The 16,019-nt window shown below is 39.9% G+C and overlaps 1 protein-coding gene across 2 annotated transcripts in view; it reads left to right on the plus strand.

Moving 5' to 3' along the window:
• The first annotated feature begins 1,603 nt into the window (after positions 1-1,603).
• The window catches only part of MAP2K6 (mitogen-activated protein kinase kinase 6), a 143,562-nt gene continuing 129,146 nt past the window's right edge, over positions 1,604-16,019 (plus strand). Inside the window, exon 1 of one of the 2 annotated variants that reach the window (XM_074388908.1) lies at positions 1,604-1,747. Coding sequence is in view for 1 of the 2 variants with exons in the window: in XM_003931786.4 (XP_003931835.1) it covers positions 4,737-4,752 (16 nt within the window). In the remaining variant the exon portion in view is untranslated. Of the gene's footprint in view, positions 1,748-4,418; positions 4,753-16,019 lie in introns of those variants that run through there. The other variant, XM_003931786.4, reaches the window with a different exon arrangement.

The following is a 16,019-nucleotide window of genomic DNA, read 5'->3' on the forward strand; positions in this document are numbered from 1 at the left end:
CAGGCTGAGTGTGGTGGCTCACGCCTGCAATCCCAGCACTTTGGGAGGACAAAGTGGGCGGATCACTTAAGGTCAGGAGTTCAAGACCAGCCTGGCCAACATGGTGAAACCCTGTCTCTACTGAAAATACAAATATTAGCTGGATGTGGGGTACCCGCCTATAATCCCAGCTACTCGGAAAGTTGAGACAGGAGAATTGCTTGAACCTGGGAGGTGAAGGTTTCAGTGAGCAGAGACAGTGCCACTGCAACAGAGTGAGACTCTTGTCTCAAAAAAAAAAAAAAAAAAAAAAAAAAAAAAAAAAAAAAAAAAACATGTATCTAATGGCAAGGAAGGAGAAAACCTGCCCTCTCCTGGTTCCCAGGTAAACATACAGTGAGAAATGAAGCTGGAGAGAAAGCAGGGCCCAGGTCTTAAAGAACCAATTACACCGTACCATGGAGTTTGGAATTGATTCTGAGGATAGCTAGAAGCTGAGAAGAGACTGCATCAGACATATTTTAGAAAGATCTGAAGAACAGAAAATTACAAAGATTGGTGCCTGTAATCCCAGCACTTTTGGAGGCTGAGACAAAAGGATTGTTGCAAGCCAGGATTTTGAGATCAGCCTGGGCAACATAGCAAGCAATTCTGTCTCTAAATAAAAAATAACAAAAATGGTCCAGGTGCGGTGGCTCATGCCTGTAATTCCAGCACTTTGGAAGGCCGAGGTGGGTGGATCACGAGGTCAGGAGCCTGAGACCAGCCTGGCTAACACAGTGAAACCCCATCTCTCCTAAAAATACAAAAATTATGTGGGCATGGTGGCACGTGCCTATGGTCCTAGCTACTTGGGAGGCTGAGGCAGGAGAATCATTTGAACCAGGAGGTGGAGGTTGCAGTGAGCTGATATCGCGCCACTGCACTCCAGCTTGGCTGACAGAGTGAGACTTTGCCTTAAAAAAGTAAATAAATAACAAAAATTGGCTGGGCATGGTAGCTTGCACCTGCAGTCCCAGCTACTTGGGAGGATGAGGCGGGAATTTCTCTTGAGCCCAGGAGTTCGAGGCTGCAGTGACCTATGATCAGACCACTGCACTCCAGCCTGGAAGACAAAGCAAGGCTCTTGTCCCTAAAAACAAACAAACATAGCCAGGCATGGTGGCATATGCCTGTAATCTCAGCTGCTTTGGAAACTGAGGTGGGAGAATCTGGGAGGCAGAGGTTGCAATGAGCCAAGATCACGCCACTGCACTCCAGGCTGGGTGACAGAGTGAGACTGTCTCAAAAAACTAACAACCATCAAATAAACAAAAAAAAATTTAAAAAGATGGGGGAGGCCAAGCGTGGTGGCTCACACCTTTAATCCCAGAACTTTGGAAAGCCAAGGTGGGTATATCACTTCAGGTCAGGAGTTTGAGACCAGCCTGACCAACATGGTGAAACCCCGTCTCTATTGCAGGAAAATCGCTTGAACCCGGGAGGCGGAGGTTGCAGGGAGCCGAGATCATGCCACTGCACTCCAGCATGGGCAACAGAATGAGGACTCCATGTCAAAAAAATAAATAAAAAGATGGGGGATCTAAAGCAGAAGCACAGGGCACCTGAAGATAAACACTTGATGTGCATATAAAAGAAGAGTCCTGCCAGAATTCAATTCACTCTTGCTTTCATATACCACAAGGGGAGGAATTCTCCTCCTGGTGCCAATGGTGCCATGAAGACTGGCAAGAAGAGGAGCACAGGTGCCTCCTCTTCCACCACCCAGGTATGTGGGAGAGGAAATCTTTTAACACTAAGGCAGGAAGAACTTTTTCTTCTGGTGACTAAAACTTCACGGAGAGGTTGAGTTCCTTGTCATCCGAATTTCCTACTTGAAATACAGGATATATTTTTCCCAGAAAGAAATATGATACAAAATTTTGCTTTTTTTAAATATGTGATTAAGGCGATTTATGGATGAAAGGTATTTTGTGTACACATGTGTGGTTGTGTATATATATTAGCTGTTGAACATATTGTTGGTTCTATGGGAAAACGAATTGCAGGCTGACTTTCAAGATACAATCCATTTGCCAGCTGTGGACTCTGCACGCCTATGCAGAGTAAGTAAGAGCAGTAATGACAGTGGCAAAATGCACCAGACAAGTTGTGATTAGAACTCTCCCATGAAGAAGGGAATCTGGGGCTATTTAAGAGCAATGCAGCTGACCACATAAAATGCAAATTGAAGCAAGCTCTAGGTGGCTGTTCAGGCCCTGCCTGGTCCGAGCCAAGTTTACGTAAAGCTTCGGTAGCTATCCTAGGGCCTGGCTCCATGAGTGTTGAGGAAAATGAACTAGATTGTCATACATATGTCTCCTGGTTAAATTAGACTTAGGAAAACATGCTGGTTTGAGGAGGTGCTGAGCTTGTGTGTATCTGATAGGAGGGAAGGGACAACATAGATTATCACAGAAGGTTAGTAAAAGAGTTAAAAGTCCTTGCACCTGTGTTCATGGATCAGCAATGCCTTCCTCTTAGGGGCAGAAGCTAATATGGAGATAAGATTGCCTTGACTAGTTCTCAAGAATGTCAGTAAAGGGGATCAATTTAAGTGAATTAATGTTAGTCCCATAACCTATTCATATTTAAGAGTTGATTTGCTGGTTTGCAGCTGAAATAAGATATTTTTCTTCCCTTTCTGCATATGGTCCTGGCTTTCTAACATTCTAAATACAGTTCTATAGTTTTCATTAGCAGTCATCAAATCTAGCTGAATCTTCTTTCAAAGTACCCCTTTTCTTTCACTACTGACCTGACCTATCTCTAGCCTCTCCCAGTTTCAACCCACCTTGATTGCTGGGGGCAAATTTACTTTCTTAAAACAATGCTTGGATTAGGTTACACCCTGTTTCTAGATCCTTTCACCTCCCTGCGAGTAACTACAGAAAAAAGCCCAAACCTCCAGCCTGCCTTTTAAGGCCCTTCGGAGTCCTCACCTGTAAATTCCCCCTGCCCCCATCACTCCTGCACGCAAGGCAACAAAGTCTCCTTGGCATCCTCTGAGAGGTTGTTCTCATTTCTGCCACATGCTTTGTCCACACCTCCCTGAATTCCTCAATTCCTCCCTCTCTGTCTTAAAAGAACATTTCTGAGTCTGTCTACTCCATGAAGTAGAAGTCTGAGCTCATTTTTGCCCACACCCTGCTCACTCCTCTCCATTCCTTGCAGTGAATTGGTCTCAGAATCTCTGGCTTCCTTGTCAAAGAGGTGATGCTGTTCTCCATCAGGGTGAACAAGTGTTCTCAGAATCTCTGGCTTCCTTGTGAAAGAGGTGATGCTGTCTTCCATCAGGTGTGGGCAGTACAGAATGAAGGAACACCCCAGGGCCCTAGACAGGTGCCTGGCACATCCTGGACACTCAACAAATATCTGTTAATTTTAATGAATAATGTAAGGTATTGGACTTTATTCACTTTCCACCCACTTTCCCCCTAGGCCAAGGACTTTCCTCCCAGGTGAGATAAAAGCATCTAGATACCTTAACTTTGATAAAGTTAGCTCTGACATATAAAAAGCAGAACTTCCTCTGTAACCCTGTGAGAAATGAGAAGCCTCCAATCTTCTTCCCCAGACCTACCCCCTACTGAGTTTCGAGTTCCTTGAAAATAACTGACCTAGATCGTTTCTGACAAAATAAAACTTTGCATCTTCTCTGCAGAGCAAAGGTAACCTTACCTTCAGCCAGCCAAATCATCCACAAATTTTCATGCCAGAAAAAATATTTTTAAAAATGGAGATGTGGCTGGGCGTGGTGGCTCACGCCTGAATTTCCAGCACTTCGTGAGGCCGAGGCGGGCTGATCACCTGAGGTCACGAGTTCGAGACAAGCCTGGCCAACATGGTGAAAATACAGAAAAATTACCCGAGCATGGTGGCACACGCCTGTAATTCCAGCTACTCTGGAGGCTAAGGCAGGAGAATTGCTTGAACCCGGGAGGTGGAGGTTGCAGTGAGCCGAGCCGAGATTGCGCCATTGCACTTCAGCCTGGGCAACAGAGCAAGACTCTTGTCTCTTAAAAAAAAAAAAAAAAAAAAAGGAGGTGTGAGGGTAAAATATCTACAGGCAAGAACAGCACAACAGGTGCTGAGCTGCAAAATCAACACACTAAACTCCCAAACAGACCTTCAAGACAAGCCAAAAACTCTTTAGCTAACCTACTGTTCTTTAGCTGTTGTTTCAGGGGGCTTTTCGAGAACAAAATTGCCGCCCCTTCTTGGCCTTGCCGCTTTTTACCCATCTCTCTATTGAGCGTATGTCAAGCTTGCTTATCTGGGCGCTATCTTTGTCGCACCCAGTTATCTCGCTCAGCCACCGGGCGACCACGTTTCCTTAAATCAGAGCCCCGTGGACTCCGCCTGAGAACTACATTACCCAGCGGCCTCCGCGCCCTTCGCAGGAAGGACGTCTGCGCACTAAGATACTCAGTTCCAAGTTTGGAGCTTTTAGCTGCCAGCCCTGGCCCATCATGTAGCTGCAGCACAGCCTTCCCTAACGTTGCAACTGGGGGAAAAATCACTTTCCAGTCTGTTTTGCAAGGTGTGCATTTCCATCTTGATTCCCTGAAAGTCCATCTGCTGCATCGGTCAAGAGAAACTCCACTTGCATGAAGATTGCACGCCTGCAGCTTGCATCTTTGTTGCAAAACTAGCTACAGAAGAGAAGCAAGGCAAAGTCTTTTGTGCTCCCCTCCCCCATCAAAGGAAAGGGGAAAATGTCTCAGTCGAAAGGTAAGAGGCTATTTGCATTAGTTGCAAAAATGCAAAGCGTTGTGCATGCATTTATGAATGCATGGATGCAATTTTCGCCTGGCGATTGCATTTTTAAGTTTGAGGTTTTCCACAGCTCAGTTGCATTTCCTGTTTAGTATGTGTCTTTTTTTTGCAGACACAGAGAGTTCCTGTAAGGCAGGGCTTGCAGTTCAGCTGTGCATTGACGTTATTTGCATTCTTCTGCTAGGATTACTGAGCTCTTTTTGCCTTTTGCACAGTCAGGAGAGACAGAGCAGGTTGGTAGCGTCTAAATGTGCAAGGCTTTATGTAATTGTAAAATTCTGTACTATGCACACATATTATAAGTAATTTTGTATGCAACAGGAATAGAAACTTTTAAAAACTCTATAGGTGAAGATGAAAGGTAAAACTTGAGTTAAACTACTAGGAAATTAATGTAATCGTATATTATTTGGGGAATAGACTGTTGCGGTGCTAGTATTTAGCTAAATTTCCATTGATACCGCTTTGAACATTAGGCAACTTTTGATTTTTAAAGTAAGTAAAGGTGAAGGGTGAATAACAGCAGATCACAAAAAAGCAGAGAAGTCTTGCTCTCTGAGATTTTGCACTTTACACCAATTGCTTATTGGCTCGCAAAATTTAGAGGCAGCAGAGAAAACCTAATGTTTTATGTCTGCCCATTTGGGAGATGCTTTGCATCTTGGGGGAAAATACTGGGGTTAAAACTGTACTTTTAAGCATTATAGCAATGTGAAGGGACTGCATTGTTTCATTGACAACCATAATGAAATATTTTAAGTGTGTAACCGCATATATTTAGTCAGCTATAATAGGTCGGAAGTTCAGTTTATGGTTGTTTTCTTTATGTTCTTTTCTTAATTTTTGTTTTTAAACACAGTTGTATTTTGCAGACTTAATGTCCTCCTAGGAAGGGGATTTAAAAAATTCCTGATTTGACATCAAAGAGAAGACTGGGTGCTGTCAGGTGCCTCTGGGACCCCAAATCACTTGTTTCAAAACAATTGTTTCTTTACCATAGTGAAAGCACATGCCATATGAGAAAGTATGGAATGATGAAGAGAGGAGTTAGATACTGTTGAATTAGGCTAACTGGGGCACTATTTGAGCAAGACCTGGTGAAATTAAGATGTCTAATAAGCTTTTTGCCACTTTTTTGGGAGGGTGTATGGGGAGCTGTTGCACCACTTTTTAATTCTACCTGATGGGAGTTATATATCTTAGCAGCCCAAGAAGGAAGTAATAGTCTCAAGCATTCAAAGTAGTACTCTGCTTTTCTTTGAGTATCAGGGAGAAACGGAAATCTGAAAAGTTAAGTGTGCTGAAGAACCTAGGAATTGGCATATCAGGTGGAGATGTTCATTAAATAGGGAAAACTTAAAATCTCCTTATTGAGTAGAGAAGTAACAGTTTAGAAGAGGCAGTCATGCTTTGGTGTATTAAAGAGATGGCATTTAGTTACTTTGTATTTGGTAAACATTTGCTCATTCATTCAATTCAGTTTAATATATGTATAAATATATTGTGATATGGATGTATATACATATGTATGTGTGCATATATCTGTATGTGTATGTATGTATTGTGTGTGTATGTGTGCACATGATTTAGGGACACACAAAAATATTTAAAATGAAGTTATTCCTTCAGGCTGGTGAAAACAGAATGTAAAGAAATCATTATAATACAAGATAATAGGTCAGATATTGAAGAGAAATGGTGCTATTGGAGTTTTAAAATGGAAGTGATTTATCTATTTGGGGGATAGTCAGGAAGGTTTATGAAGAAGTTGGTGTTTACTGTGATCTTATCTTTGGACTTTGGGGTCTAAACTAAATCAGGCTCATTTTTGCATGATTTTGGATTCGCTATGAACATAGATCCCTCTTAGTAGAGCCAGTTTTTGAGTTGAGAAGCTAAAGGAGATATTAGCCCTGCACTCTTTCCTATGAATGTGTTTACAATGGATCAGGTACTGGTGGTCCTTCAAATCAATTCCTGTTTACCCAGATGAGTTTTCTTAATTGGATTCTGCTTGGAAAGTACATATGGAATGAACATGGGGTTCTTGTCCAAAAGGAAAATTATTTGTAGAAAGAAGTGAGTGATCATTTTGGAAATAGCAAAAGAGCCACCTTGGCCTGGACTTTAAATGTAGAATTGGCCTTATTCAGCTATGCTATTCTCAAATGGCCAAAATACTTTTGCAGCACTAAACTTCTTTTTAATACTCTAAACAAAGAAATGGAAGGAAAAGTGAAAGGTGGATACGATCTCATCATATTGAAGAACTTAACAACATGTTCAATTCAAGGACCTTTACGAACTTTCTAGATCACTATAATTCGGTTTAACAGACCTCTAATTTAAGGCACAGCAAAGGCAAAGGAATTACAGACTCCCTGGAAGGACTGGGTTACTTCTTTACAGCCTTACCAACAGTGAGATTCTGAGAAAGAATTTCTTAAAAAGAAATTTTGTTTTCCACAGTTGTAACTTTAGGTTGTGTGCTTTTCAGCTTGTTTATATTAGCTGTCGGGGGTTGAGCTGACATTTTTCAAATATTAAAGCCTTTTGAGGAAATCTGAAATGTAAGTTAACAGGAAGGGCACCCAGAAAGTGCAGGAATTCCTGCACACTACAGGAAGACAAGCTACAGGAAAAATGTGTCATCTACACTACCCGGGAGAGAAAAACTATTGTTATCAGCCGTAATGATCTTCTGAGGGAGAGAAAGAGGGAGGTAGGGAGATCTGGCACCTCCCGGTTCACCTGAAAATGTACAAAAAGTTTGGCCCTGTTAAAAATACACTTTTCTCACTTCTCCTCCTATTCACCTTTAAAAGATACTAGTTTATTTTAGTTTTAGAAAGCAATAAGTAAATCATGTAAGAAATGCATATGAGGCACAATTCAGAAGCATATAGCAGAGTGATAGGAAAGGTCTTAACTCTACTGGGGTTCTTTGCTTCTGTAATGCATTCCACCCTGGGAAATGAAATGTGTAAATTTCTCATTCTGTATAAATTCCTTTGTTAGATTGTACCAGACGGACTTGTCATGTTTAGCCTGTAATCTGAGCCAGTATGTTTTATAACCCCGTACATCTCAGGACACAAAATCAGAATAGGTACCTTGGGTTTTCCTGAGCTTGTTTTGTATTAGTATTGCATTCAGTTCTTTAGACCATGCAGCATGTTAACTTTAGGGGGCTTCAGGGGTCTCTGGGTGGTAAATTTAATGTTGGAGAAAAGAGTTGAGATTCTCTTGTCTTTGTTTGTCATGGTTTAGTGTTGTTTTAATGACTCCCCAGTATTTTAAAATCTGAAAGATCTACAAGGAATATTTTTAAAACTTAGAAGAAATTTCATAAATAACACTTGTTCATTATAGAATCATTTCATAGAAAAAGAAAAATAAGAATTGCTAGTCACTGCAGTCTACATTTTGGCATTTATTCTTTTGGACTTTTTTTCATATATGTGTGTGCAAAACTAAGTCTATTTCGTTACCTTTTGTTTCACTTACCAATTTATGGGAAAATATTCCCAAGTTTATATATTTCTGCCTTCATAGTATCTTCTTCCATTGTATTTATTTAAATAGTATCTTAATGTTTATTAACTTTCACTATTATGAATATTTCCAACACAATCATCCTAGTCCATACATTATCATTATAGCCTTAGATTAAATTCCAAGGAGCAAAACCATAGGCAATGGATGCCCAGTTCTTTTTCACTCTCCAGTCTCTTTTCTTCCTTCTGAAAATAGCTTTATATTATTGCAGAAAAAAGAAAAAATGACATATGCTAATCAAAAAATTCAAACCAAAGAGAAATTCATAATAAGAATATAAAATTCACTCTTAAGTCATACCACCCAGAGCTAATTACTGTTAGTTTTTTGGGTATTATTTCTACATTTGTACGTACTTGTTACATTACACACTGTATACATGTTTTATAACTTTCTTATACTCTACCATATATCTTGGATATCTTTCCATAGTAGTACACATAATGTTACCTATTTTTTAACAATGGTGTATATTAATTTGTAAGAATGTAGCCATTTACTTAATGTCACATTGAGTTTTCAAATAGTTTTCTTTTCTTTCTTTTTTTTTTTTTTTTGCATAGCTATAAACAGTACTGCAAAGAATACTGTTTATACTTTGAACATACATCTTTACACATTTGCAGAATTATTTCTTTAGGATGATTCCTAGAAGTGGAAGTCCTGGGTCAAAGATATATTGCTAAATTGTCCTCCATTGAGGTAACACTAATTCTCATTTCTACCAATAATATTTAGAAGTGCCCATTCTCTCCTTTCAAGCATTACGGTAAATATTGTCAAGTAAACTGCTCTTCAGGAAGATGATACCTTAGTTCATCCTGGGTATAACAATTTGAAAAAATCTTCGGCAGTTTGATGAAAGCTATTAAGATTCTACTCTTGTATTATTAGTGATAAGGCAATTGCATATTTCACTTTTTTGACATTTGTGTTTTATGTGCCCATATTTATTTTTTTCTCATCAAATATATACTTTAAGTTTTAATTTGGGTGGCTGGGTGTGGTGGCTTAATGCCTGTAATCCCAGCACTTTGGGAAGTCGAGGCCAGTGGATCACCCAAGGTCAGGAGTTTGAGACTAGCCTGGCCAACATGATGCAACGCTGTCTCCACTAAAACTACAAAAATTAGCCGGGTGGTGGTGCACGCCTGTAATCCCAGCTATTTGGGAGGCTGAGGCAGGAGAATTGCTTGAACCTGGGAGGTGGAGGTTGTAGTGAGCAGAGATCGTGCCACTTGCACTCCAGCCTGGGTGACAGAGCCAGACTCTGTCTCAAAACAAAACAAAACAAAACAAAACAAAAAAAACGTTTAATTTGGGGATCAAATTATTTTCAGAGTTAGCCAGAAAATAACAATATTGTAGAGGTTAGGAAATCATGGATTGAAAGTTGGGTTCTGTGTATCTAAACAATTTAATTCCTTGATGAGTCTTAATTTTAATGTCTTAAGTTGCTATCACATATTTTATAACCTCGTTTTGTTTATATAGTCTATAGCTATCCAGACCTGTATGAAAATAATAAGAAAAATGTAATGATCTGATTAAAATTACAGTCTGAGAAATAGCTTACTATTGGGCATTCCTGCATTTTCAGTTATCTTTTCAGGCAAAATCAGCTTTTCTTTAGTTTTGTAAATAATTCTTACATAGAACCTCGTTGTGTTATATGCATCATTGCAGATACATTTAATTTTTTTAGGTTTATATGCAATGCCTAATCACAAAAAGTGGTTGACCTAAATTTCCTAGATTTTTAAAAATAATTCACTCTAGAATCAATTTTCATGACCTCACAAGTAATATAAGTCAGTCAGACTTAACATATCCCTAACATAGCCTTAGTAAATGTGCCTTTTAAATTAATTAATTAATTTTGTAAATTTGCCTTTTTATGCATCCTGATATTAAGTGATAGAATTTAGAGCTATTAATGTTTTATAGTCCAATCACCTCATTTTACAAATAAGCTAACTGTGGCCTTGGAAGTGAGTGATTTTCCTGAAGACATTAGAGGTAGAACCATAGATAGAAGTTAGATCTACAGATTCTCTATCCGTAAGTTCTTTTCACGAAACCACGCACGAACACTAGTAATACGCATTTATAAAATATTTTTTCTTCAGAATCTTTAGTATATTTCACATTTTTAGCTTTGTTTGTTTTTGTGGGGAGCAGGCTGGCAAGGAGGGGGCTGATGGTGTAATCAGCAGGGGTTATTTTTCTGTGTCCAAGAAATGGTGATATGTGAATCATGATGGTGGGGTTTCTTACCAATTCTCCGCCAAAGGATATTTTGCAAATGCTCTCATTTTGATTCCCAGTGCCTCATTGTACAGCTGTAAGTTTTTTTTTTTTTTTTTTTTACAGCTGCAAATCTTAACCACTGTAATGGTTATTTGCCTTTTATGGACTGTCTTGTTTGAAAGCCTTTGCTGGGTAACTACACTTGTTCTTATATATCTTTACATCTGACTCTTTTAGCATTGTGCTTGTAAATAATAGGTGCTCAATAAATGTCTGACAATGAAAGTATTTTTCACCAGGAGGGATAAGCTCTCATTTACTCCTAAGTTTTGTGAAGGATTTGGGGTAATTACATCGTAATGCAATTTTCTTCTTGTGCTTGTTTGCACTGATATTCCCATTATGTATTTGCTTAATTATTTGGAAGTTGCAAGAATAGCATGAAAAGCAACTTGTAATGGCTGGCAATGTGTCATTTTTCCTACCTAGGCCTTCTGAACAGATTTGAAGTTTGCATGATTCTCTGCTAACATTTTTTTTTTTTTTTTTCAAAAACATGAAGAGCTAAGGTTAGTTGTCCAAAGAATCCCATCCAATAGGATTGAAGTGCATTTCTCCATCCTGTGCCGGTTTTAGGAGTTGGTTTTTGTCTATGAGGCCTCTGAAGGGTTGTCAGAGACAATGTTTTTAACAGCTGGCTGCCCTCTAACAAAACAGGGAACTCCGCAAGGATCACCTCCCAGTGAAACAATTCTTCACTTCCTCCTTGACCACTTCCACTGCCTCTGCCCATCCCCTTCCTCCCTGGCTTGTTCCCCACTCTGTCTCTTTCGGTGGTTTTCCTTCCCTGAGCTGTATGTAGTCCATAATTCTGCATTGAGGAGGATATTCAGGTTATAATCCCCATACAATGAAGTCTATCAGAAATCATTGTAATTAAAAAGAAGTTTTTTTAGATGAGCTTTGCTGTGTCACCCAGCTGGAGTGCGGTGGTGCAATCTTGGCTCAATGCAACCTCTGCCTCCTAGGTTCAAGTGATTCTCCTGCCTTAGCCTCCCAAGTAGCTGGGATTATAGGCGCCTGCCATCATGCTCTGCTAATTTTTGTATCTTTAATAGAGACTGGGCTTCACCATGTTGGCCAGGCTGGTCTCAAACTCCTGACTTCAGGTGATCCACCTGCCTTGGCTTCCCAAAGTGCTGGGATTACAGGCATGAGCCACCACGCTGGGCCAAATCATCATAATTTAGTCAATGCATCTCTGAGTTGAAGCATTAAATAAGCATTTGAAGCATCCTTGTCATCTGTTTTATTTTCTGGTCTGTACATCCCTCCTTAAGTCAGATCCTTGAGATCGGTCTTCTTTGTGTAGACCATTAAACTCAGATGGAGCTGCTGATCACAATCCGTTCCTACACCACTCCCAAGGCTGTCATTGTCATCACTTACCCTAAACCAGTTACTTTTCATGTAGTATGCTTTAGGATGTCCCATAAACACTACGGAGAAAGGTGATGTTATTATTCTTAATTTATGAGTGAAGAAATTAATTGTTGATAACTAACTTGCCCATGGCTGGATAGCCAGTCAGTGGCAGAGGTAGGATGGATGTCTGAGTGGAGGGCCCATGCTTCTAACCAGGGGTCAGCAAACTACAGCTCCTGGGCCAAATCTAGCCTCAGCTATTTTAAAGTACAGACCATGAGCAAAGATGGTTTTCCGTTTTTTGTTTGAGATGGAGTTTTGTCGCTCTTGTTGTCAAGGCTGGAGTGCAATGGTGCAATCTCAGCTCAGTGCAACCTCTCCCTCCTGGGTTCAAGTGATTCTCCTGCTTCAGCCTCTTGAGTAGCTGGGATTACAGGCATGCACCACCACATCTGCCGTATTTTGTATTTTAAGTAAAATGGGGTTTCTCCATGTTGGTCAGGCTGGTCTCTAACTCCTTACCTCAGGTGATCTGCCTGACTTGGCCTCCCAAAGTGCTGGGATTACAAGCGTGAGCTACCAGCTATTGGTTTTCCAATTTTTAAATGATTGGAAAAAAAATCACAATCAATGTTTCATGACACATGAAAATGATAGAAAATTCAAATTCAGCATTCACAAATAAAGTTTTATTGGAACACAGCTATGGTCATTCATTTATATGTTTTTCATGGCTGCTCTTTGCTTTGCAGCTGTGGAGTTGAGTAGTTTTACTATAGCCCCTGTGTCCCACAAAGCCAGAAATATTTACTATCTGGTCCTTTTCAGAAAATATTTGTTGAACCTTTATGACTTTATTCAATCGAATAGTGGGGTTTCTTCACGACAGAGCTCCCAGAAAACATTCCTCTCTGGCTTTCACTGGAAGTTGTTAACCTAAATGATACTGGTCTGCTGCTCAGCCAGAGACCTCTTGGGCCCAGCCCACAGGAAATGTCTGAGTGGTGTCTCTCCTAGTTATAAGAATTGTAGGTCATTGCTCATTTCCTCTGAATTAAGTTACTCGTCTCCTTTTGCCTGTCCTGGGGTCTTTTCCCCTTAGTTGTGTTCTTCCTGTTTCCTTTATATTTCTTTCTTTTTTTTTTCTTCCCTTCCATGAGAAGCTGTTTATTAATTCTTCCCCCAGTCTCTTCATTCTCTCTTATTGTTCTCACATTTCATTTAGAAAGTATTAGGTTGGTGCAGAAGTAATAACGTTTTTTGCCATCACTTTTAATGGCAAAATACGCAATTGCTTTGCACCAACCTAAGAAATAAAAAATAACTCTTATGCTACCACCATGCCTAGCTTGTTGATTATCATCATGACCCAGCTCAGAGGTTCCATAATTTCTTTTGTGTAAATACGGAAGCCTCCCTCCGTGGTACCCAGAGAGGTTTCCAGTTACCATCTCCTGCAAAGTTTAGAGCTGTTTTCTTACATTAACCCCCAACCCTGGTGGTCAATTTTCTTTTGAGAATGAATATTCTTGGGCCAGGCACAGTGGCTCACATCTGTAATCCCAACATGTTGGGAGGCTGAGGTGGATGGATCACGAGGTCAAGAGATCAAGACCACCCTGGCTAACCAATACAAAAATTAACTGGGCATGTTGACACGTGCCTATAGTCCCAGCTACTCAGGAGGCTGAGGCAGGAGAATCACTTGAACCCGGGAGGCAGAGGTTCCAGTGAGCCAAGATCGTGCCGCTGCACTCCAGCCTGGCGACAGAGCAAGACTCCATCTCAAAAAAAAAAAGGGAAGATGAATATTCTTTGTGCTTACAGAGTTGCTTAAATTGTGGGTACTTGGGTGTATTTAGGAGAGAAGGTTTTGATAGAGGGTCTGAAAATGAAGGGAGGTGAAAGCTACATGTAGACAGAGGAGCTTTGGTAGAATGAGCCAGATTTGTTCACCATATCTAGAATGATGTACATTTAAGTCACGTACAAAGAAGTGCTAATTTCTACCATCCCAGATGGTATCACTGCTGTGATTCTTTCTGTGCTCCAGATATTGTGCTTAGTGATGAATGTAAATTATATCATTTACTCTCACTATGGATCAGTGAGATGATGTCCCATTTTGTAGATCAGCAAACTGAGGCCAGAGAGGTTAAGAACTTGCCTCAGTTACCAAACAGGTAGTGGCAGAGCACAGGCTTTCGTCAAGGTCTGTCTGACCTCAGAATCTGAGCTCCTGGCTACTCCACTTGAGCTGTCACTCCAAAATAAAGATTTGAAATCCACAAAAGACATGGTCGAAGAAAGAAAAACAAATGTGTCTGGTAGGAATTTGGATATATTTGGGCATACTAGGGCCAATTATGGTAATTAAGAAGGGCTGACCTATGTCTATTTATAGGTTCTTTGTGACATGTCCCTTTATATATGTCTTTTGATCACAGAATACAGAGTCTGACTTATTTTGACTCTTAAGGTTGAATTCCAAGTAGAAACTGTTCATTGGTTGAAGGAGGCTGATTACAATTGGCCTAGTGATAGTTACTGGTCTGTATATACAGGAATGTTGTATTAAAATGTAGGTAACAAATATTGCTTCCATTTGCTGTCCTGTAAGTTGTATCACATAGAAACTAAGCAGACTCAAACCTTGTGTGTTTCCTTATACATCTAAGTTAAATTGTTCTTGTATTGTAACAAGAAAATGGCCAATGTGGCAGCATACATAAGTATGGGAATACTGCAACCCCTTTTTGGCTTAGTGAGTTATTTTTTTCCTGGTTGTTTCTATGTAAATGTAACAAGTGCAGTTTCCTTGAAATGATGAATGAACCCACATCTTCAATGTTTTCCTCTTGTACTGGGCAGAGAGAGGAAACTGGAATTGCCTGTTTTTGTGGCAGAGGACGTAGATGGGGATGGAAATGAATTTCCTTTTAAACCAATAAATTCTTTCTCAACTTTCTCTCCAACCAAAGCAGAGCCATACCTGTCCCTCAGTTGTCTTTCATAATCCCATGCCAAAGCTTTGGAAATAGATGCTCTGATTGTTGAGTGCCAACTTATTTATCCCCTACCTTTATTGTCCCTCCTCCAATCCCAGATGGGATGAAAGGAATTAGCTGTAAGTGTAAGGCTAGAATCTGAAGAATCAGTGGGAACAGAATAGTAAAGAGTATGGAAATTATTTTGAAGTAAATGCAGAGATAACACCTTTTTGTGATATTTGTAAACCTTGCAAGGCAGACTTTGCAGTTTTTTTTACCTCTTCCTAAACACCTTTGCCATTTGAAAAAAATAAAAATAAAAACTCTGGATATACCTAAAAAGAGAACTTGGATAAGGAGTTTGTTTAGATCAATTCAACAAAGTTTGTTTTTGTTTGTTTGTTTTTGTTTATTTATTTTGATTCAGGGTCTTGCTATGTGGCCCAGTTTGGTCTCAACTTCTGGGCTCAAACATCCTCCTGTTTAGCTGAGATTACAGACAGTGCCACTGTTCCTGGCTCAACTAATACATTTTTGATCCATTTTTATGTTTAAGACATCATGCTGGGTGGAAATAGACAGAAATGCATTTGACTTTACTCTCCACTGATTAGCCAGGTGGCCCTGGAAAACCTACTTAGCCTCTAGCTTCAGTTTCCTCACCTTCTAAATAAAAAAACTGACACTTGACACTTATTCACAAGGTCTTTATGAAGATTAAGCAAGGTCACATATGTAATAGGCTTTGGCCAGTGCTTGGCATTCGTTGATTCAACAAATATTTATTGAGTGCACTTTATGTTTGAGCTATTTTGCTATAGTACTCTCTCTATAAACATACATTTGCTTCACTTTTCCTTTCCTTCTAGCCCTTAAGGAGGTTATCGTCCAGGAGGAGGTAAGAAAAGCACAGAAATGTATAGAATCTAAACTGGAATCCTAGATTAGCTTAAAAGAGGTGCTATGAGTTGGGAAGTCCTATGAATCAGAGAGAGATCA

This window comes from Saimiri boliviensis, chromosome 17 (genome assembly GCF_048565385.1).
Source record: "Saimiri boliviensis isolate mSaiBol1 chromosome 17, mSaiBol1.pri, whole genome shotgun sequence".
NCBI lineage: Eukaryota > Metazoa > Chordata > Mammalia > Primates > Cebidae > Saimiri > Saimiri boliviensis.